This window comes from Sceloporus occidentalis, unplaced genomic scaffold (assembly GCF_023333645.1).
Source record: "Sceloporus occidentalis isolate IW3139 unplaced genomic scaffold, rSceOcc1.0.p SCAF_7, whole genome shotgun sequence".
Lineage (NCBI taxonomy): Eukaryota > Metazoa > Chordata > Lepidosauria > Squamata > Phrynosomatidae > Sceloporus > Sceloporus occidentalis.
Window position 1 is genome coordinate 6,077,851 of NW_028316987.1, and position 23,929 is coordinate 6,101,779.

The 23,929-nt window shown below is 40.9% G+C and overlaps 3 protein-coding genes across 8 annotated transcripts in view; 2 read left to right on the forward strand and 1 right to left on the reverse strand.

Annotated features, from left to right (window-relative positions):
• The window catches only part of LRRC46 (leucine rich repeat containing 46), an 11,772-nt gene extending 6,572 nt beyond the window's left edge, over nucleotides 1-5,200 (reverse strand). Inside the window, exons 1-3 of one of the 5 annotated variants that reach the window (XM_089531767.1) lie at nucleotides 4,945-5,200; nucleotides 3,336-3,640; nucleotides 27-129 (exon numbers count right to left, since the gene is read on the reverse strand). In XM_089531767.1, coding sequence (XP_089387893.1) covers nucleotides 27-129; nucleotides 3,336-3,345 — 113 coding nt within the window. In that variant the 5' untranslated portion in view covers nucleotides 3,346-3,640; nucleotides 4,945-5,200. Of the gene's footprint in view, nucleotides 1-26; nucleotides 130-3,335; nucleotides 3,641-4,573; nucleotides 4,761-4,944 lie in introns of those variants that run through there. The other 4 variants (XM_089531764.1, XM_089531766.1, XM_089531769.1 and 1 more) reach the window with 4 other exon arrangements.
• MRPL10 (mitochondrial ribosomal protein L10) lies at nucleotides 4,671-13,420 on the forward strand. Its single transcript, XM_089531770.1, has 5 exons — nucleotides 4,671-5,122; nucleotides 6,430-6,605; nucleotides 8,052-8,216; nucleotides 10,249-10,393; nucleotides 12,778-13,420. Exons 1-5 carry the CDS (start codon nucleotides 5,044-5,046, stop codon nucleotides 13,023-13,025), a joined length of 813 nt encoding a protein of 270 aa, XP_089387896.1. The 5' UTR covers nucleotides 4,671-5,043; the 3' UTR covers nucleotides 13,026-13,420.
• A 4,070-nt stretch (nucleotides 13,421-17,490) lies between these two features.
• OSBPL7 (oxysterol binding protein like 7) overlaps nucleotides 17,491-23,929 on the forward strand; it is a 47,698-nt gene continuing 41,259 nt past the window's right edge. Inside the window, exon 1 of one of the 2 annotated variants that reach the window (XM_089531772.1) lies at nucleotides 17,491-17,566. The gene's annotated coding sequence lies outside the window, so the exon portion shown is untranslated. The other variant, XM_089531771.1, reaches the window with a different exon arrangement.

Below are 23,929 nucleotides of genomic sequence, written 5' to 3' on the forward strand. Positions count from 1 at the left end.
TATTCAAACCCTTGTAGGATACTCACATACTCTCTAGTTTCTCTTGATCCATTGGCACAGCCTGGTTCCTCCGGGCAATGAGGGATTTTGTCAACTTCACTCCTTCAGTAGGGCATCTCTGTGAGTTCTCTGAAAACAAGTACACAAGAATTCTGTGGAAGTACACTGCTCTGGTAAAATAGATTGGTATTAATATTCCCATACAAAAGAACTTAGATGATGGTAAGTGACAGTGAGAGTACTTCAAACTTCTTTGATGGGTTCATTGCTTGGGGGAGGTGGAAAATCACACAGATTATGTAAGGAAAAAGGCTATCTGCCTACTTAATATTTGAGCGGAAATTTGCTCTGTTAAATAGCTAGTTCTCTAGTCCTCCCCTTACTGACTGCATATCTCACCTCCACAGAGTTTTGTATCTCTCTATACAGTTCTTTCTTTCACAGCAAACCTATGAGGTAGTCAGGCTGAGAGGCAGTTGTTGCTAGGCCAAAGCTACACAAGAAAATTCAGGGTCAAATGGAGATGTGAATTTGGGTCTCCCTATTTTTTCTGTTAAGCATGCACACACTAGTGTTCTTCCACTCTGGTGTTAAAGCAATCTGGATAGACTAATTTGAAAAGGAGGTGTAATTCAGAAGGCAGTCTCATGCACACTTTCCTGGGAGTATGCCTCATAGGCCATAGTGGGACATATATTTGAGTAGGCACACATATGATTGGCATCAACCATGGGAGGATGAAGGATACAAAGAAGTAAGCAGATACACACAATAACGTAAAAAATGCATCTCCTAACTTATGTTACTTCTTGTTATTGATTTTGTTATGCACAACATAGAAAAAAAATCTCCTCCCAACTCATGTTACTGATATTTTTTGAGCAATCTTCACTTGTGTGAGTAGTTCAGTTTTAAAGTCCTGGCACACTATACACATAACACTAGTTAACACTCCAGCCTCACACAGCTCTCTTGGCCAGTTTATCATACCTCGTTTCTGGTTCCTTGCCAGCATCACACTACATTCCAGTACTCCCACCACCATTCATATTGTTATCTACCCAACATCCTACCTCCCGCCTTTTTCCCCAATGACCATCAGTAAAACTGAACTGGTCACCTCATCATTATAACCACAAGTTTTGCATTTCTATCACTACTGTCACTCACGGCCTGCTTATATAGGTCTGTGGCTGGACCCTACACCATGTAGCCAAGGAAGTAGACTCCAGTCTACAAATGCTCATAGTACCAGCTTCTTTCTTTCAGATCCTGTTGTATACAGTCCTCAGAGTAGTCAGCCCTCCATATCTACACATTCTGCATCCACCTATGCACCCATCCATGGCTGGAAAATATTTTTTTAAAATATAAATGTCAAAAAGCCTACCACGATTTTGCCGTTTTATGAAAGGCAAGCCATTGATTCTGCTATTATACTGTATATAATGGCACTTGAGCATCCACGGATTTTGGTATCCTCGGGAATAGGTGGGTGCTGGAACCAAGGGCTCTCTGTAGTTGCTCATAGCTGCACTGAGGATGGTCATTTTTGTGCAACACTCAGGCAGACCTTCTGTTTGTTCACTACCTTTGGGGTGTCAGTGGGAGGGAGGAGGATTATTGATTATTCCAGCTGAGCAGAAACTGCATCTTCTGAATGGTTACTCATAGATGTGGGGAGGAGGGCATTATTTTGGTCTTCTTGGTAATGGTGAACTCTAAACAATGACTGAGGTGGGGCATGGTTTGTTTGGTGCTGGGTGAGCATCATCTGACCAACCATATTGATAGATATGAAAGGCACTGAAACAGCCCCCCCCCCCACCAGCCATCCCACAGGAACACTGCATGAAGGGTAACCAGACATCCTCCTTTTCCAGGACATGCCCTACATTTCAACCTTCTGTCCAGGAAGAAAATGTCCTCCATTTTGAGCATCACAGTAGCACATTATGAAACACATTTGCTGTTCCCTTTCAAGAAATTGATCTATTTAGCAGCCTGTCCTTGTTGCAAATAGGGAGATATGATGGCTCTTTCTAGAGTTCTTTTTTCCTAGGAGGAGCAGCAGATGAGACTCGCACCCAGAGCTCAGGAGGTGTTTGTTTCTGGGTGGAGAAAAGAATAGCAAATGTGTTAGGCAATGGGTTGCTTGAGATGACAATACAAATGTTGAAAGGTTCCCCCCCCCCCCCTTAATTTCAGCACAATGGACAAAAGAAAGGAATTGTTTAAATGTCAAGGGTTTGTTGCTAGTAAAGTAATATTTTAAGCTTTTTTCTTGTTCTATAAGGACAGTCCTCCCTCTGTTCTTGTGCTCTTTTGACTCATGTCCATTGCTTATGCAAGAGGGACGAATGGAAGGAGAATGACTAGAGGGCACGCCCCTGCGCACTCCCATGCGCCTGCGCCTATATTCAAGCCAATGGGGCTTGAATATATGCGAAACTCCATCTTTGTGAGGGGATCCAGAACGGATCCCCCACGAAAAAGGAGGGGCGACTGTATATTGCAAGCTGGAAAAGCATTTTTCCCATGATAAGTTAATCAGAAAAATACATTTAAGTACATATCACAGTACAGTATATGTAATATAGCTATAAATAAAATATATAAAATGAATGTATATTAGTGTTGAACTTTTATTTTGTAATATCCTATATTTTTCCTTGACTATTCTACATTTTGAGGTGCTTTGTCTTCCTTTGCAGTTATAGGTCACCAGCCCCCTCCCCCCGGGAGTGGGGAATGTATATGTTGTTATCAAAGGTAAACTGAAATTCACATTCATGTCCTCCTTTGTGATTAGGACACCTGGCCCTCATTCCCACTTACAGATAAATCGGTGTGCAATCTGAATCAATGGATTGATTTGACATCGGATCGTGGTTTACACTACACTTGCCCCGATCGCATTTTCTGTCATTTTCTGGCTCCAAAATAACCCACTTGTGGTTCCCATTCACGAATGAATTTATTCAAAATGATTTGGTTCCACCCAGGAGAAGGGGAAATTTGAATCGATTCCGATCCGCTTGTGGTTCACACTTCCACGGAATCGATTTATCAAAAAAGAAGCAGAAAAAAATCAGCATCAAAAAGATGCGGGTTAAATGGGTCTGGAGCATGGCCCCCCTCTTGGAATCACTTCAGCCATTTGGATTAAGTGGGAACCAGGGTCATTTAAACTGGTTCAAGCCGAATTGCGATCCGGTTTAAAAGTGGGAATGAAGCTTTGGTCACCCTGTGTGCATGCATATCCATCCTTGCATCTTTTAGGTACACAAATACAGATGCCATTCCCATGGAAGACCCCTTTAGACATTACTCACCTCCTAGCATGGCTGTTGGAAATGTCACCACCACAGGTTTATGGCATCCAGAAACAAGAAATCCTGAAAGGATGGGTCTGATGATGATGGCGGAAAGGCGTAAGTTTTGTGGTCCCTGCAGTTCCAGAATGGCTGTTATAACTGTTTTAAACTCTCAACTGGATCTGTCTGGCAATAAAAATGCAGTTTTTCCACCTTAACCTGTGCCAGGCTTGTGCGGGTTTCCCTTTCAAAGCCTGGGCTGGCTGGTGTTCCGTTGCCTAGCAACAGCTTGAGGATGCAGGTTTCTAAGGCCTGAGGCCTACCTAAAAAGAAAACAAATTAATAAGATTCATGGAATAGCCTTTGAAGGACCTGGGTGGGATGTTTTTGGGGATTCCCTTCCCTTTCATTTTTTATTTTTATGGAAAGTATTTCTGCAGATGTACTTAGCCATGCCTCCTCTCATATGTATTGCCTTGGCAACAGCCTGAGGTTGTAATAACATCCCTCCTTGCAAAGAGTACCAAGCAACAGTCACAACCATCACAAACCATAAAAGATGCCCCACAGTCATGGCATTTCCTAGAGTCTAGACTTGTAACGGGTGGAATCTTTTTTAAAAAATTATTATTATTTATTAAGTTTTTAAAAAGAGACACACAAAACCCACACACACACATACAAACCTTACCGAAAACAATCATGCAAAACATCTACATCTTCGTACCAACAACAACCCCTTCCCCTCTTCCCTATGCCTTTCTCCATACATTAAAACATATTTATGACAGAATTATAATTATCATCCACTAACCCCCCCCTCCATTTAAAATTAAGGCTTCCAATTTTTCGCAGAGTGTTTCATTTATAATAATCATCTTGTGTTAGATCCAAAACAGACTGCAGAAATAATCCAGTTTGAGACCACTTTAGTGCTAGGGGATCCTGGGAATTGTAGTTTATTGTGGCAACAGAGCTCTGACAGAGAAAGCTAAATGTCACACAAAACTACGGTTCCCAGAATTCCCTAGAACTGAGCCAGGGCAGTTAAAGCAGTCTCAAACTGGGTTATTTCTACAGTGTGTTTTGCACCTTAGTTCTGAACCAACAGCCAGCCTTCCAGAAAAGAAACCTGGTGATTTATATGCAAAGGGTCTTATAGGTGTAGCACCTAATATATATATATATATATATATATATAATTAAAAACATTTTTAGAAAAGAGACAATAGAAACAAAACATCCACTTAATTCACATTCTTAAAATACACTCTATTATTTCTCTTCTTCAGTTTCAATGACTCCATTGCCTTCAATGAAGATTCACATTCCTCACTGTCAGTTCCATCTCTATAAACTGCCTTCTAAGCTTAACTTCCAATGCTAACAATAGGAAGGTCCAAAAACACAGGGCAGAAACAATCCAGTTTGAGACTGCTGTGACGCTAAGAATTCTGGGAACTGTAGTTTTGTGAGACCTTTAGCCTTCTCTGCCAGAGAGCTCTAGTGCCACAATAAACTACAGTTCCCAGAATTCCTTAGCATTGAACCAGTGGATGATTTCTGCAGTGTGTTTTGAACCTTGTGCTGCCTTAAAACATTTTCCTGTTGCCAAAGGCTAACACACCTTGGAAAATTACTAGGAAGAAAACAAATGCTTCTCTCCCTTTAAATCCCCCCCCCACAAAAGCCAAGAAGGACAGCCTCTGTTTCTTCCTCTCCCATAATGCTCCTCTTTGGTTCTCCACTCCTCCACAAAATGGCGGCTCTCAGTAGCTGGTGGCAGAAAGGGGTTTGCAAACTTGGTAAGGACTGATCAATGCTAAGAGATGACTTTATGCTTTTCTTTCCCTCTCTCTTGCTGGTTGCTAATAATTGCTCTCTGATCAGTGTGTTTTCCTTCTCTGTCATCCTTCAACTTCATTGAAATCAAAGATCTTAAGACCTCTAGCTCTCCTTATATCTGATGCTGTGCTTTATTTGCATTTGTTTTCTTTCTCTTAGAAATCCTTTTGTTGCATTTCTGGGTATAATTCTGTTTGGGGTGCAATTCAGCTGCTTTGATTTCTGTGTTTTAATTTTGAAAATCACAAAACATAAAACATGCCACAATATTTATTGTTGTTGTTGTTAACATTTGTTTATAGATTGCTGTAGTCTTTGCACAGCGCTTTATGTAGTAGGAATCATAATGAAATAAGAAGAAAAATCTGCCAAATGGTGTTCAAGTCTAAAACAGTGATCCCCAAACTGTGGTCTTTAAGGGATTTGGGACTCCAGCTCCCAGAAGCCTCAGCCAACAGTCTGGGATTCTGGGAGCTAAAGTCCAAGATCTCTTAAGGGCACAGTTTGTGGACCACTGGCTTATACTCGCACTAATTCACAAAGACAATATGCACAACATGTAATGCATTTGAAAACACGTTCAGCTCACTATTATATATATAAATTACAAACTAAATTGCATTCACCTCTTACTTATCCACACTTTCTTGGCATTTTACTCTGTTGTTTCACAAAATTTACACTCCATCTCTTCCCTGTAATTAGTCTGTACATTTATGCTGGCTTCATACATCTCTTTACTGTATGTATTGTCGTTGTGTACTGATTGACTCTTGAGTAGTTTGACCTTCTATCCTCATTCTTTTAATCTCATGTTCTCAGACTATTATACATTTTGATAACTATTAGTCCAATATCATGGGATATACTTGCCCATTCCTGTTTTAATTATTTCATATTACCGCACTACACTCTTATAGTGCTGCTATTCCACTTTAACTGCTCTGGCTGCTTCCTGTTGCATTCTGAGATTTGCAGTTTAAGAAGGGGCATTTAGAATTCTTAGCTAGAGAGCTCTTAGACCTCACTGAACTACAAGTCCCAGAATGCAACAGGAGATAGCCGGAGCAGTAAAAGTGGAACAGCAGCACTATAAGAGGGTAGTGCAGTAATGCAGTACTTTATCCCAGTCTTCAGCACATTTCTCATTGTTTTGATTCTGTATAATTCTCATTAATTTGTCCATAATTTGGATGTGATGGCAAACTGGCTGTGACATCTGTCTCCCCGTGGTCTCTTAGTTTCTCCTCTTTTTCTGCTGCTGCAGGGTGGCGGCCTACTCTTCATCATATCCGCCATGGCTCCAAAGCTGTTACCCGGCATTGGAGAGCTATGAACTTTATGCGGCAAAAGCTGATGGCAGTGACAGAATACATACCTCCAAAACCTGCAATCCCAGAGGAGTGCACCAAACCCCGCGCCAAACTTGTGCAAGACGAAATGGTAACATTCACCCACCCTCTCTCCCTACTTTGTGGGCTATGACTATAGGAAGGTCCACTGGAGTGAATTTGTCATTCATAGGTTTCTTATATTGTGTTTGTGTGTGCATGTGCCTTCAGTTCACCTGTTGACTTATGGCTCCCCCATTAATTTCATAGGGTTTTCTTGAATACTCAGATTTGATCTGTCAGTCTTGATGAGATTGATTTGCTGAGAGAAATTACACCAAAGTCCGATGCCCCGGTGCAGTGCTATTGTTCTGCTCTTTATCTATAAAGTTCCAGAGAAGTTATTTCAGCTTCAATGTCTTCTTAGAGCTGGCCCTACCATTAGGCAGAGTGAGGCCACCACCTCATGCAGCAGAAGCAACCCAAAGTTATAAGTTTAAAAAGGTTTGTAGTTCTTATGATTGGCAAAATACGATTGCAATTCTGTGCAACCAATGCATGTTTATAATCTTAGTTTCAAGAAATGTTCTAGTCTTTTCCATCAGAAAAGGAGTGTAAACTTCGCCCTTGACAAGACTTGGAATCTTGACCAAAAGTCCATCCAAACTGGGAAAATTTGAAAGGGTTTGAGAGACAAAAGGCAAAATCAATGTGCGCGCACACGCACACACACCCATCCCAGAAACTGTGACAAACCTTACAGTTTTCTCATATGTTGCTATTCAGTTTATGAGAACTCTTTCCAATGGAGCTTAGATCTGAATCAAACATTTCATTTAGTTCTGATGCTTCTCTGGGTGTGCAACAATGATATGTTCCCTTGTTGATTTACCCGTATATACTTGACTATAAGTCGACCTCATGTATAAGTTGAGGACAGGTTTGGGGGCCATAATTATGGATTTTACCATGACCTGTGGATAGATCAAGGGTAAAACTTGAAGACTCCTTCAGTGTGTGTATGTGTGCGTGCGGCAAGAGGGCCTCTCATTGATGCTTTTTGCTTCAGCATCTTTCATTTCATCCCTCACTACCCAAGTAGCAAGGTAAGTAGGCAGGAGAGGGACTCATAAACAAACAATATCAATCAGTCACCCAGGATTCTTTCTGTTTCTCTCAAGAGAGAAAGAAATTGCATAGGGAAATCTGAAAGAGCTGCTATCACATTACCATAGTGACCCGTAAATAAGTTGACCTGGGATTTTGGTGTAAATTTTTGGGCATACATTTTTAGATTTATAGATTTTTTTAATAAGCAGGAGAAAAAGAGAGTAATGAGTCACTTTCTAATTCTTCTGTTTCCCAAGCAAATATGCAGACTGTTTGTTGTAATGATTAAAATATTTCAAGTTGAGATTTTACTTTACTTAGGGTTTCAGTCTTAAATGTCTGTTTGTATATTAAACATGCTTCTTTTATTGCAGAATCTGCTTGAAGCTTGTTGGATCTTTTTTCATCTCAGTCTTAATGACTGCAAAAAATTTCTTCTGTTCGCTAGGAAAATGGCTATACGAGGCTGTTGCGTCGGCAAGTGGAGCAAACATTCCTTGAGAATAAAATGATTGCTGTGTGCCAGTATAACTATGTGCCTGGAAATGACATAATACTCATGAGGCATCGGCTGCGGAAGTATAACATCCATGTCAAATTTTTCCCCAATGAGGTAAAGCTTTTATATAAACAGTTCTACAAGAAATGTGTCTGCTTTCATTAAAAATAAAGCTCACAGGCACAAGATTATGTAAATTAGGGATGGGGAACTAGCACTCATGCCTTCCATACTGTCTTCAGAAACATATCTTGGAGGCAGAAGAGCACAATCTGATGCCGTGGCAGCATACTGTTAGGAAGTGTCCAGCTCCCATTAAATTTTACATTAAGTGAAATGCAGAGCTTGGTAGCAACGAATTACACGTAATGTGATTATCTTTAATGAGTTCCTTTATTTATTTTTGGCTAGTGGGGAAAGTAAAGCAATGTTAAAGTAACACAGTGTGTGGGAGTGAATGTTTTCATTGTAACGACTAACATTTTCTAGTTACTTTTGCAATGTCAGATTCACAGGCCTAAATCTTGTTTGAGATGTTAACATAAGATGGTGTTTCAAGTGTTTAGGTGGTGTTTAAAGGTGGTGTTCAAGGGTGCCTTAATCACTCATAGTAATTGAACATCTCAAGATACAAGCTCATGACTCTGGTTCAAAACACACTGCAGAAGTAATCCAGTTTGAGATTGCTTAAACTGCCCTGGCTCAGTGCTAGGGAATCCTGGGAATTGTAGTTTGTGGTGGCACCGGAGTTCTATGAGAGTGAAGGCTAAATGCCTCAAAAAACTAAATTTCCCAGAACCCCCTTGCATTGAGCCAGGCCAGTTAAAGCGGTCTCAAACTGAATTATTTCTGCAGTGTGTTTTGGACTCATGACACCATCACTTTTCTCCCTCTGTATTTTTAAAGGAGTCAGCATGCTGTAGTGCTTTGAGGGATGATCTACAACCCTGGTAACCAGGGTTCAATTCTAATTTGAGCATGGAAACACACTGGGTGACCTTGGGTGAGTCACTCACTCTTAGCCCCAGAAAACCCTGTGATAGGGTTACCTTAAGTCAGAAATGACTTGAAGGCACACAACAACAGCAAATGATTTTTATCGTCTTTGTTTGATGCAGAAACCATGTGCTTTGACAGCTTTCATAATGTATTTTGTCCCTTTTGGTTGGTCTAATGAAGGTATTATTGTGTTGTGTGTTTTGCATTTTGTTGTATTTTCTCAAATCCTATAATGAATTTGAAGCAAATTGCTTTTTAAAAAGTAAATCTCCAAGCTCTGTTGAGTTGTAAAAATGCATTTTTATGTGTTTTGTTAGAAAAAACATCTAAGGAATTTCTAGTGAAACAAAAAGGTTTTAATAAAATAGGTGAGTTTTCCCTAAAGAGCTTCTGTTCTTCTCTAGACAATTATTTATCAAATCGTAATTCAGGACTGACCAGTGCTTGGGCTCAAATTATAGAACATAGCAGGAAAAGTAATTCTTCCAGACCCTTGTTGGCTGTTATTTTGAAACCTTACCCTACTTAGATTGGATCTTTCCTACAACTGAAGGTTTTTTATAATGCGAATCACTGGATTTCAACTGAGAGATCATGTCCAGTGAGAGGTATGAAATTTCTACATCTGTCCTCTTTTTGGCTGGTATGGAACAGAACTAGAATACTACCTCAGTGTGACCTGAATTTTCTCAGGGATGTATCTAGACGGTTGGGAGGTAATTTTTGCAAATTTTCCTTCTCCCTTCCTCCATTTGGGTATTCAGCATTGGCAGATCCTTTGGAACCTCACAAGAGGTGATTCATGAGCTTTGAAGGCATTAAGGAAAGCCAACATGGCATAGTGGTTTGAGTGTTGAACTATGATTCTGGAGACCAGGGTTTGATTCCCAGTTTGGCTATGGGGAAGGCAATGGCAAACCTCTGAACAAATCTTGCTAAACAAACCCCATGATAGGTTTGCTTTCACATCACCATAAGTCGGAAATGACTTGAAGGCACACAACAACAACAACAACAAGGATATTACCTGTTTTCTCCATTTTGCTTAAGGCAGCATCTGCTGAATTAAAGAACCTTCTGTCCATGAAAGGAGACCATTTGATACTGCCCTTGTGGTTTAATTGGTACTTTATTGCCACTTTTCCAGATTGTGAGACCTTTCCTTTCAGACTCCAAGTTCAAGAACCTCCTCCCTCTTTTTGTTGACCGCAACCTTCTAATGGTGAGTCCAGAAACAAGGGCACAAGAAATGTTGAAAGTCTTGAAGCGTATGCCACAGATTAACCTCCTAGGTAAGTGTTGAAACCTCTGCCACTGGTCTGTTGAATTCTGCACCTGGAGTGCTATGTGCTTAACACATGACAAATATGATACAATTTATGTCTAGATGGCTTAAAATCATCTTTCAGTTTGTAAAGTGGGGATTGACAAAAGAAGTCAGGAATTAACAGTGAATGTTGGTGAAATGTCAGGAATAAACTCTTCCAGAAGACAGCCACTTAGCTTGAAAAACCGACAAAAAGTATGGAATCTGGCTATGAAAGCCTTTGACTTTACATATGCCATAGGAAGAAGTCATCATAGAATCAGAAGAGACCCCAAGGGCCATCCAGTCCAACCCCCTGCTATGCAGAAACTCACAATCACAGCATCCCCGACAGTTTGATAACAGCAAGCAGGTGTTTGACTGTGAGAGATGGGCTCATGGTGTGAAAGGATATTCTAGTCTAAATTAATAGAACCATAGTTCCAAGACACAATAGTCCCATTATATTCTGCACTCCTCATCTGGAGTGTTGTTGTTATTGTTTATTTACATAGCACCATAAATTACATGACACTTTACAGAAATTAATTAGACTTTTCCCTTGCCCTCAGGCTTACAATCTAAAAAGACATGACACAAGAAGAGAAGGGAATGGAAGTAGATAAGGAGAATAGGTCCAGCGGTTCTTCTCTACCTCTGAGGCCTGGACCATGGTAGGTGGACTGGAGAGAGGGCTTATCTTTTTATTATCCATTCAGTTCTGTGTACCTTGTTGTAGGAGGGATATAGGCAAGCTAGAGCAGGTTCAGGAAAGGGCAACAAGGATGATAAGAGATATGGAGAGTAGAACATAAAAGGAAAGGTTGAAGAAGCTGGTTCAGCCTGGTGAAGGGAAGACTGGGGTGACACTCTTTTAATATTTAAAAGCTGTCATAGAGAGGAGGGTTCAGATTCATTCTCGGCTACTCCAGAGGGTAAGACCAAGTTTAGTGGTTTGAAGTTACAAGAGGGTACGTAGATATGGATTAAACATTAGAAGGAACTTCTTAACATTAAGAGTGGCTCAACAATGGAACCAATTTCTAGAAAGCTAGTGAGGCCTCTTTCTCTGGATGTCTTCAAAAAGAGGCTAGACAACGACCTGCTAGGGATGCTTTAGTTGGATTTCTTGCACTGAGTGGACGGTTGGACTCTATGGCCTATGGGGGCCCTCCCAATTCTGTGCAGCAGTTCTGGTGCTGAAACTCAGTAAGTCCCTATCTATGTAAAGCAGAGCTGGACAGGAGGCTTTGGTATCTGCAGTTAGATCTCTGAGCAATTCATAATAGAAAAGCTAGGGGTTGTTATTGTCCTTTGTTTAGTAATGCTAACAACAGAAAACAACTTTTCTAGGCTGTTGAAATCAGTGAAATTTTGGAGGGAGGGAAATAGGATCACAGTTGTGAGTGAAGTCTAGTTGGGGTACTGAAAACAAATTTCTGATTTGATCATGTGCTTGGGACACCTTGTCCCTAAACACAGCATCCACCTTTCTGAATAGATATTTTGCACCTTTTCGCACACCTAATTAAACTATGGAATTAACTTCCCCAGGACGTACTGGTGGCCACAGGTTTGAACTACTTTAAAAACTTTTCAGCCAGATTTATTGAAAATAAAGCTGTGTATCCCTGTTAGTCATGATGATTCCAGAGTCAGGGGCACTATCTCTCAGAACACCAGTTAATAGAGTACAGCAGCAAGGAGTTGCCATTGCAATCAAGTTCTATCTTGGTGGCTTCCCATAAGCATCTGGTTGTCCCTGTGGAAAAAGAATGCTGAACTTAGGCCTTTGTCTTCATCTTTCCAGGCTCTTCTTAAAGTTCTGGTTGCTGGGTCTCAAGATTCCAGTTAAAAATGAAATATATAATTTAAGCCAAAATCTGCCCACCCCTACTGTAAACTCACTAGAAGAGAGACCATCTGGGAATCATAAAAGTTCTTTAAAGAAAAATTAGGTATAAATGTGATAGAAATATTATTTACCAAATCCTTCCATATACTAGACACTTGTGACAGTTTTGCATATTTTTTTCTCATCATTTAGTTTTGTAATTGCTCCTCCTCCTCCTTTTCTACCCTGCCCTTTCCTGCTAGTGGACTTAAGGTATCTTTTGGCGTGTGTGTGTGCCTTTGAGCCGTTTCTGACTTATGATCACCCTATGAAATATTTTACAAGATGTTAAAACCTATACAGATTACAATACAAATTACAATACATACAAAAACTTCAATATATTAAATATTGTAAATATATAGAGCAGTATATAGTTCAGTTTCTGACAGTTCAGTTTCTGAAATGAACTGTGTATTGCTTATTTTAAAATACTGTGAATATTATCCAGGCATCTTTTTGTCTTATCCTTCCAGGAGTTTATGTTGACAATGCACTCCTAAGCCAACAAGGTTTCACAAACTACGCAAAGCTGCCATCCATGGTGACTGCCCAAGGGGAAGTGGTGGGCTCACTCTCAGTCATGACATCCCAAACCAGCATACTTTTGCAGCGTGGCCCAGCTCATCTGACATCTTTGTTGGACCAATATGTTAAACAGCAGAGTGGAGAAGCAAATGAATCAAAGGAAACAGCAGCGCCTAATAAATTGGAAGCTCTTTGATGGATATTCTTCAGTGAGCCACTATTCACCTCAGATCTGTGTGTTGCATGTTTCTGGGGACTGAGCTCAGTTGGTAGGATTATGTTCTGTTCATCAGTTGGATTAAAAGATGGAGAATGAGGCACACATCATGAATAAGAGATACTGGGGCACAGATTCCAGTCTGGATATTAATACGTGATGCACATCTACATAGATGTATGACAAGCCAGCAAGCATGGAAACAACCCAAAAAACTGAGTAAGGCAATGGAAATACATTTCAGATTACAATAGATTTAAATTGGTGAGCGGAGAAATAAAGTGTCATGATCTTTATTTGTCTGATAAAGACTTTTGAACTTCCAGACATAAAGAATTATACCCCATATCTGAAGCTGTAATATTAAATGTTTTTAAAGAACCTGTTGTGTATATTACTGTGTTGGACAACTGGGTTTCTTGGAAGGTGATTGGCCCTCTCTTGTAAACCAAATAAGAATTCTACAACCTGATTACCTATATAGTTTAGTAAAATATTGTTTTTTTTATTTTTAACATGTGAAGAAATGAATATGGTATTAGCTTAATAGTGTTAGCTCCATGAAAGCCACATCTCTAGTTGAGATTAGGGGCGCTGTCAAAAGGAACCACTCTCTAGAGAATGTGAGCAACATCTTGGATGGAAGAAGGACTCAGAGTGGTCAGGATTAAGTGTAAACAGGATACAACATTTGTAAAGTTACTTGTTTGGAGTACAGTTCCTAGAATTGTCTGACCATGCTGGTTGGAGATTGTTGGAGCTGTAGTCTAAAAACTTCCTGAGCAGCAGCAGGGCGATAAAAGGAAGAAGTGTTCTATCATATAATTGGGTCCCAAGCTATATAGGGCTTTTAAGGTAAGAAATTGTCTTTAAACATAAGGACTTTTATATGTATGGTATTAAGTACCCACTAAGCTCTGAAATCTAGCTAGAAACATGCTTTTTAAAAAAGCTGTGTTGAATAATAACAATCTTGGAGGCAGTTAATGGAATACTACAATTTATTCATTGGTTACATAATAGGCACATGAAACTTTGTTCTAGCACATCTTGCACCTTTATAAGGATGATTAAAAAAATCCAGCCACTATTCCAGGGGTGAACTATTGTGAAGGCTAGAGGTTTGTATCAGCCTCTCAGTAGACTTGGGGGAGGGGGGGCTGCACCCTAAAAAATAAAACACATCCAGTTTCAAAAATTGGACCAGGGCCCTCCAAAATGTGGAAATGTGTATTATCTTTTCTGTGGCATACCCTTTTTGGAGTTCTCCAACAGATCTCTGAATAGAATGCCATGACAAAAACTAACAGTCATACACATAGTAAGAGATTCATTTTTCTCTGAACAACATACCTTGTACAATATAGTGAAAGAAAATATTTTTTAAAGATGTGTTCTGAACTGTTGCTATCACTGAAAATGTCTTTGAGCTTGTTGTGGTTACTCAGTAGAGAAACTGGTACTTTACATATGACAGGTGAATATATCCCCATTACTATCCATCTTTTTAAAAAGTACAAGTATTCTACTCAGTAGAACACTGCAAACATACTATAGAAGGTAATGTAATTTGTTCTGGGACAGGCCAGTAGAATAGTGACTAACTAAAATAGTCTCTGTTAGAACTGGCTACACTCTTTGCTGAAGAGGTTTTTAAATTTCAAAAACCTAACAAAGAATTCATATTTGATGGTATATATTTGTGCTGGAATAACTCGTCTCGCTCTTCTCTGCAAGAGGGGTTGAAACTCAAAATTAGTGCATGGTACAAAGATCCTGATGATTGATTTCCATGTCAGAAACTCTTGGTCTAACAGCAATTCTATAATTATTCATGTATGGATCACAAAAGGCAGTACATACAAATAAGGTAAAAGGGCATCTCTTCTAAGATCAGGTTGTATGTGCATACAACAAGGCTATGGAACAATTTGTCCTGAGTAGAGCTTCCACTGTCCCTGATTATTGGTCATGCCAGATGGAGCTGATGGGAGTTGTAGGGAAAAACATCTGGAAGGCCAAATGTTCCCCATTCCTCATATAGACAAAAGCAGCCTGTTCCTGGCCTCTCTTGTATTGTTTGTTGTATGCTGGTCGTTTCTAACTTACAGAGACCCTAAGATGAACCTATTACGGGGTGTTCTTGGCAAGATTTGTTCAGAGGGAGTTGGCCATTGCTTTCTTCTGAGGCTGACTGTAGCTTACCCAAGGTCACCCAATAGGCTTCTATGGCCAAGTGAGGATTTGAACCATGGTCTTCAGAGTCATAGTCCAATGCTCACACACCATGCTGGCTCTTGCCATTCCTCCAATAAATGACTGAAAATGAATCCAGAATGAGGTCATGTTAACTGCTAAGTTAACAGCTGCATTTAAAGGATCATCCATTGGTTTTTTGGATGAGAAGTGGGGCTGTGTGCTCTTTCCTCCAACTGTTGGTGAGAAGACCCATCATAAAAGATGTTTTTTGACATGCCCTCAGATTTGGCAGGGACAGTCCTCATTCATCCTTTGTCATCCTGCATTTTCAGCTGCTTTAAAAAATATCCCATTTCCTCTCCCTTCTTTCTCAGCTTACTTCAATTGCTGCAAACTGAGGGTGCATATACACTCTAGTAATCATGCAGTTTGACACCACTTGAACTGCCATGGCTCCATCCTACAGAACCTTGGGATTTATAGTTTTGTGAGGCACCAACACTCTGGCAAAGAAAGCTAAACACTTGTAAAATACAGTACTGAAAGTGGTGTCAAGCTGCAAGATTTCTACAATGTAGATGCATCCTGTGTTCAACATGCAGTAGTAATTTCCATTCAATTAACTGACCAGAAGGAGAGGAGATAGCATAATCTTGCCCTTTCTATTATGCTCAGGCAAAAGCAAACTACTGCAGCTTTTCCTTGCTTGTGTGATCTTCCACATTGAGTTTTACTATCTTCACCACACTCTGACATTGCTTGGCCACACGGGTCCCAGTTTTCATCTGTAAAACATTGGAATGTATATTTTGGTAGAGGTTGGTACCATGAACAGGACCACTCCGATTACAACCTGTCTGTTGTTGTTGTCATGTGCCTTCAAGTCATTTTTGACTTATGACAGCCCTAAGGCGAACCTACCATGGCGTTTCTTTGACAAGTATCTGCAGAAGGGGTTTGCCATTGTCATTCTCAATGGCTACCTGCCCAAGGTCACCCAGTGGATTTCCAGGGCTGAGCTGGAATTTGAAACCCTAGTCTCAAAAGTCATAGTGCACCACTCAAACCACTACACCATCCCGCCTCACAACATAATTATACACTGTAACATTTTGTTGCAGCCCTCATGCTAAAATTGGAGCGGTCATTGAGCTCCACAAAGTTACTGTTTTGGACCTAGAATCCCTCCTGCTGAAAGGTCATTTAGAAGTTGTAGCCCTGCTTCCCAGCAACATTGCTGAGCTTCCCAGAATCAATGGCTAACTGTGCAATCTTATACATGTCTTTTCTCAAAAGGAACCCCCACGTAGTACAATGGGATTGATTTCTATGTACGTATTGGGGTGTGTGTGTGTCAGGTGTAGTGTTTTGAGCATTGGAGACCAGGGTTCGATTCCCATGAAACCCACTGGGCAAGTATGGGTAAGTCACACCCTCTCAGCCTCAGAGGATGCCCATGGCAACTCCCCTCTGAACAAATTTTGCCATGAACCCTCTATGATAGGGTCATGACAAGTGGGAACTGACTTGAAGGCACACAAACAAATAAACAATGCATAGAATTGCAGACCTAACTGACTGATGGACACCCTGCTGTGTGTTGCAGACAGAAACCAGGAGGAGAAAAGGCAACGGAAGGTATCCAAAGCTAACTTCTAGCACCCCCAAGATCAGGCTGTCCAGCCGTCCGCCTTTTTCTAGGACATGTCCTACATTTAAGCCTTCTGTCCAGGAGGCATTTCAAAATGTCATCCATTTTGAGCATCACGAAGATGCATGCATCTATATTTCTATGAGTGTTTTTAGCTTTTGATGTTGCAATGCCCTAATAATGATAATAACAACAACATTCATAATCATAATCATATTAATAGGTCAGTTCATCAGGAGAGAAAAAACAACCAGTCTGTGTAACCAGCATTAAAGGAATTGATATTTCTAGGAGTGTTTTCAGCTTCTAATGTTGCAATGTCCTCCTTTTTTTTTCTTGCAGGTCCTACATGCTGAGGTCCCTTGCCCTCCTTTGCAGGCATCTAGCTAGGAGATCTGGTCCTAAGATCCATAGATGCTGAGGAAGGAGTGCCTTGGGTGTCATCTAGATCCAGTCCTCCAAGAGGCAGGGTGGCAGAGGCGAGTCAAGTCCAAAGCAGAAGAAAATCGGATTAATTCCACCGAGAGGTGGTTTTTTTTTTTTGCTTGCTTTTTTTTGGCTTAGCTTGGCAGCTGCTTCCTGGTTCCGGTTTGCTGCTGCTGCAACAACAACAGCAGCTGCTGCTGCAGGGATTGCAAGAGAGCAAGGAGGCTGGCACAGCTGGATGCAGGTAGAGGGAGGATGATGAAGGCACATCTGGCAGCCCAGAGCCCACTGGGGTCAAGCGTGGGAGTGGGAGGAGTTGGATCTGGGGCTTTGGGGAGGGCTTCTTCTGCCTCTATGCCCTGGGAAAAAGGAGGAGGAGGAGGAGGGATGGGTTGCTTTTGGGTTTGGCAGATGGAGAATGGGAAGAAGGGCTGTCATCTCCAATTTTGTAAAATAGGGCAAATGTGGCAACCTGTCAAAAGAGAGAGAGAGAGAGATCTCCAAAGGGGGGGAATGGAGGAATAGGGAGGGGAATTATAGGAATAGAAAGAGTGGGAAGACTTTTTCTCTACCAATTTGCACAAATATTACATGGTGTATCCACACTGCAGAGGTAATCCGATTTGATACCATTTCAACAGCCACGGCTCAGTGGGATTTGTTGTGGCACCACCTAAATGTAAACAAACCAACAAACCACCCCTGCTTTATATAAAACATTATATTTTATTACAGATGAAACCCCTGTTTTATTTATTGCCTTGCCCATGAAATACATAGTTAACTTCTCCCCGGAGTCCGATCTGGCCCACAGAAAGAATGCAGTTTGCCACCCCTTTAACAGCCATGACTCAATGCTATGGGGTTTTGCAGTTCTGTGAGCTATTTGGCCTTCTCAACCGGAGGGGTCTGGGACCACAACAAAACCACAGTTCTCAGAATTCCATAGCCTTGAGCCATGGCAGCTAAGGCAGCGCTGAACTGGATTATTTGTGTTTGTGTAGTGCAGATGCAGTCTAAGGAAATGGCAAATGTATCTCCTCTCCCCCTAGCTTTCCCAGCAAAAAGCTGATGGGGCATCTAAAAAGAGTCTTTTGGTTTTGTGTGTATGTGTATGTTATGTGCCTTCAAGTAGTTTCTGACTTATGGCAACCCTCATGGGGTTTTCTTGGCAAGATTTGTTCAGAGGAGGTTTGCCATGGCCTTCCCCTAGAGGCTGAGAGCATGTGACTTTGTTTTTGACCTGAACCAAAATAGATGGATGAAAATACAGCCCATGGGATACAAGAGATCTGGGGGATTGTGAGTGTGCTATTTCAGAGGTGTCTTGTCCATGATAGATGGGGATGTCGATTCTAGCATATTGTAGATGGGGATATTGATTTTAGGAGCTTGTAGGCCCATGGGGAAAGTTTGCACTGGTTCCAAAACATATAGGGCATGTACAGGGGAAGAAGACTGATTTTTTTGGCTTCCAAGAAAGATACATGGAATTACTAGGTAGTAGATGTTGACTGAGTATACATGTATCAAAGAAGTATCCAGAGGCTGGGGATATTTGATCTGTGGTCAAAGCGGGAGAAAGGGTCATCGGAAAGGTTTTTGCAGATTGTGAAATGGGAGAGCTTAAGGTTTTGGCTGGCAGCAGGATTGTTGCCCTGTTGCACAGAAAGGGAATCTGGGTTATGGGCGAGTGTTGACTGAAGGGTAGGTTGTGTTCTGTTCCAGAGCATACCCTGAAAACTGGTTTGCCCTTTGCTACAGAATTAAAAAAAAACAAAACAGAAGGAGAAGGAAGGGATCAAGGATGGCTTCTTGCCGGAAAACTGACAGCTTGGTGAAAGAGTTCGGTAAGGACAGGGCTGTAGCTCCGTGGCAGACTTTGGATTCAAAGAGGTCTCAGATTCAATCTATGGTTTGTAGATATAGGGGGTGGAAAGACTGTATGGGGCAAAGTGAAAGCATACTCAAGACAAAAACAAAATTCTCAGCAATCTAGTTTTTGAAATCACTGTAGGGCTGGTTTGCAAATTAGCTGAAGAGTGTCATGTGCAACAAAAATGTCTTGCATGTGTGAATGGGCTATCGGAGGTTGGATGCCGCAGACAGAATTTGGATGCTGCTACCTTTGGAACATAGAGTGGCTGGAGTCCATTCACACATGAAATGCCCATTTAATGTGAAGCCATGTTTAGGGAAACCGAGTGGTGTCCATGCGTTTCTGAACCTACTTTGAATGAACTGAAACTGAATGCGTGGGCTGTAGAAGAAAAGGTTACATTTGAGTTGTCATTGGACAATATAAAATTTCTTTCTATGAGGTTCTGTGAAGGCTTGATCTCACAAGAGTCAACACTTGATGTTCTAGTAGTCATCAAGTGCTGGAGATGCTTGTGTGAATCTGTTCTTATTCCAGTCTGTGGCCCGGAGACATAATATTTTAGGCCTGCAATGTTTGAGGGAGGGATGCCTTTCCAAACTTTGGAAAGAGATTTCTACCTTCCCGTGCTGTGCTGCTCTTTCCATTTAGGAATTTTTCCTATCAAGTAAAACATGCATTAGTTTATCCTCCCTCTCAACAGCAAATTCTTGTCCAGGGTTCAAACCAACCATTCAAGCAGGGCATTGCACTATCACTCCACCGCAGTTCTACTTCCCTCCTTTCCCGCTGTTTTTCTACATTCTGTGGCTGTAAAGCATTCTGCTGTTGCTGATTTTTTTTTATCTTGTTAGCTGATTTTTTTTTTTTTTTTTGGTGGAGACTAGGGTTTGATTCCTCGCTCAGCCATTAAACCCACTGGCTGACCTTGGGCAAGTCAGTCTCTCTCAGCTTTTGAACAAATCTTGCAAAGAAAACCCCATGAAAGCTTTGCCTTAGAGTCACCCCTGAGTACTCCCTGCCTAAGAAAACCTATTGAAAGTAATGGGGTCAGTATAAATTGACAAGTGATTTGAAGGCATGTACGTTATTACATCACACTGGGACCTTGGTATCTGCTGGGGTTTGGTTCCCGCACTGGCTATGGATACCAAAATCTGTGGATGTTCAAGTCCCATTGTATACAGTGGTGTAGTAAAATGATGCCCCATATATAAAATGGCAAAATCGAGATTTCCTTTTTGGATTGTGTATGTGTGTGTTTGTATGTGTATGAGGAGAATATTTTCAAGCTTTGGATGCAGAATCTGTGGATACAGAGGCCAACTGTACTACTTCTGCAGACTTTAAAGCTGGGATCCTTTTACCAGGATAATACCTTTGCCTTTTTTTTTAGCAGCTCTGTTGTTTTTTACAGTCTTAAGGTACTCGTGGTTTGACTGTGCTATCCAGGGTTATGTTTAATCTTAATTTCAAAATATGGAAATGCAGTGGGTCCTTGGTATCCCCTGGGGTTTGGTTCCAAGACCTCTCATAGATACCAAAATCCATGGATGTTCAAGTCCCATTATATACAATAGCCTAGCAAAATGGTGTCTGTTATATAAAATGGCAGAATAAAAAATTGCTTTTTAGAATTTATATATTTAAATATATATTTTTTCATGCCATGCGCAGTTGAATCTGGGGATAAAGAATCAGTGGATGCAGAGATTAGGCCAGGCCAAAAGGGGACAAAAATCTGTGCATGTTTTCAATACCTTTAGGAGTTTCCATCAGCTATTACAAAAAAGAAAACAAGAAGGAAGGAACAGGGGAGGGATTGTGGATCTTCATGTATAGAATCATAGAACTGGAAGAGACCACAAGAGCCATACAGTCCAACCCGCTGCCATGCAGGAACACAGAATCAAAGCAGTTTGAACCAGTTTCTTCTAACCCTATTGTCCCTCTTGTCTTTAGAAATATTTGCAAACCATTCTTGATTAGTTCTATTTGTATCTACATCATCACCATCAGTACATTATTCTCTATGCTAAGCAGGCCTAGTTCATTCAGCCTGCCTTTGCATACTTTGTCATTCAGACCCCTTTCTCTTGCTTGCAGCTCTCTTTTGAACCTTTTCCAACACTGTCAAATATCTTTCCTAAGCAGTAGTACTCAGAACTGAATGTGCTATTATTCTAAATGGAGTCTTGCCAGTTACCAAGTACAGCAATTCTATTAACTTCCCAAGGCTTGAAAATGATGCTTTTGTTGATAGAACTGAAAATGTCAATGGTCATTTTTGTGGCATAGAATCAAAGATTAGCATCTGGAGGCCTCAGGACTGCTGGATTCTGTTTACTGTTCCAGAGGCAATGCGGGATATGTTTGGAATGAAATGGGATGTCTCTCCCTGTGAACTTCTCTGATGTCTTAAAAACAAAACAATGTTTGCTTCATCGCCACCTCTGCCACTGGTTGACTTTAGAGCTCCAGAAATTTCACATATTTAGTTATGGATAATGTTGAGATGCATTTTAACTAAACAGTGTTGTGAATCTATAATTTATCAATGCAGAAGGCTACCCAAAGAATCCTAATTGCAGCTGTCTTCCATGCAAAGACCAGGTGTATTGACCTATTGTACTTCCATAATTATCCAAATATTTTGGTTCCTCCCTTCATTTCATTTTGATGCCAACCTGCTTTCTGAAGCTCTGAATGTTGTCTTAATGGGCTGTCTAAACACTTAAAAGGCTTGTCATGACTGTTACACTTGCCCTATTGTGTAGAACTGGACCTGTTATTGGAGGATAAATCTGTCACTGGCTATCAGCCATAGAAGCTACAAATGGAACCTAGAAAGTTAGGAGCAGGATGCCATTGAATACATAAGCACACATAACAGGATATGACTGTTTGTGTCTGTTTTTAGATCCTGTATCTGTCTTACATAGTTTGATGCCCACACAGCCATTAGCTGTCATAGCTGGGAATGATGGTAGTTGTAGTCCAACAAATCTTGTTGTTGTGTGTCTTCAAGTAATTTCTAACCTTTGGTGACCCTAAGGCGAACTTATCACAGAGTTTTCTGGGGCTTTTCCAAGATCACCCAATGAGTTTCCATGGCTGAATGGAGAATTGAACCCTAGTCTCCAGGGTCATAGTCCAACACTCAAACCACTACATCATGTTGACTGTCCAACAAATGTGAAGGGCACAAGAACTATCTCCAATCCCCTGCCATGCAAGAAGACACAATCAAAGCATTTCCAACAGGTGGCCATACAGTCTCTGTTTCAAAATCTCAAAGAAGGAGATGCCACCACTCTCCGAGGGAGTGTGTTCACCTGTAAAACAGCTCTTACTGTCATGAAGTTATTCCTAATGTGCAATCTCTTTTCCTGTAGCTTGAACCCATTGCTCCGTGCCCTACTCTTTGGAGCAGCAGAAAACAAGTTTGCTCCATCCTCAATATGCTTTCCCTTCAAATATTTAAACATTGCTCTCTTGTCACTACTCAGCTTGATCTTTAAACTTACCTTGCTCCCTAAGCAGCTCCTCATAGTATATGGTTTCCACACCATGTAAGGCTGGACTAAATGAGTCCACTCACTGCAGTTGGAGCGCCAAAGTAATGTTATAGAGCTATGTGTTCAAATTTCCACTTGTCCACAAAGCTCACTGTACGATGATGGGTCAATCACTGTCTGTTAGCCTAACCTACCTCACAGGGTTGTTGTGAGGGTAAAATGGATAAAGAGAAACCTTGTGTACTGTCTTTAGTTTCTTGGAGGAAAGATGGAATATAAGTTAGTAAGCAACGGAAATAAAAAGCCTATGAGCTGATCTTTCCAGTCGGTCCTTATGTTTTAGAAACATGTCAGTTTGTTGTATCTGCGGCACAACTGTACACACTGTGTTCTTTTTTTCTTTTAATGAAAAGCTGCTGTTTAATAAGCCGAAACCTATTTTTAACACCCAAGGCAGGTGACTGGCTCTGAGTGCTTGGAACTGACAGATGGTAGGCAGCTTGGAAGTCTTTGAAAGAGGCTGAATAGGGCTTTCCCATTGCTGGTGCTTCATTCTCCTTCTGTACTATCTTGTTGTTAATGTACAGAAGCCAAAAACACCAAGTGTAGGCAGACAGTCACTTTTAAAATCCCTCCAGTGAACTAAAAAATCATTTCCTCTGTTTTCAGTGTTCTGAAATGAATACTGTGGCTTACATTGCCAAAACATTTCTGGGGAGGTAGTAATGCCAAAGCGTTAAATGAAGGTGTCTCCGGGAAAACCCAAAGGTAGCAAAAGATCTGTACAAAGTATCTTGGACTGGGGCAGTCCTAAAGTTAGAGGAATTCCCCTGCCCAAAAATATAACCAAATGAGGATTGATCGTGTTTGATGGTTTAAGGCTGGGGTGGGAAAATGCAGTGTTTATTCTAAATAGCAAGTCTACCCTGCAGATTTTGTTATATGTTTAACAGCTATCACAATAATTCCATATATATTTGGAATGAAAGTTAAGAGAACAATCCAGGAGCTTCTCTTGTGCCTGTCCCTCTGTGATGAGTGGAGATTGCAGAAAAGGAGACACTTCTGTGCTCTCTTGCAGTCCCCATTTATTTCTCAACACGCAAGCGAGGGGATGTATCTCGTATCGTCCAAAATGTCACAGATGAAAACTGGGACATGTGTGGCCAAGCAGCATAGCAATAGTTAGCACTTTGACGTAACCACAGAT

Coding starts and splice junctions, on each gene's coding strand:
- MRPL10 (XM_089531770.1), top strand. CDS start 5,044: ATGCTCCTCTTTGGTTCTCCACTCCTCCACAAAATGGCGGCTCTCAGT. Junction 6,606..8,051: donor AACTTGTGCAAGACGAAATG/GTAACATTCACC, acceptor TCTGTTCGCTAG/GAAAATGGCTATACGAGGCT. Junction 10,394..12,777: donor GCCACAGATTAACCTCCTAG/GTAAGTGTTGAA, acceptor TTATCCTTCCAG/GAGTTTATGTTGACAATGCA.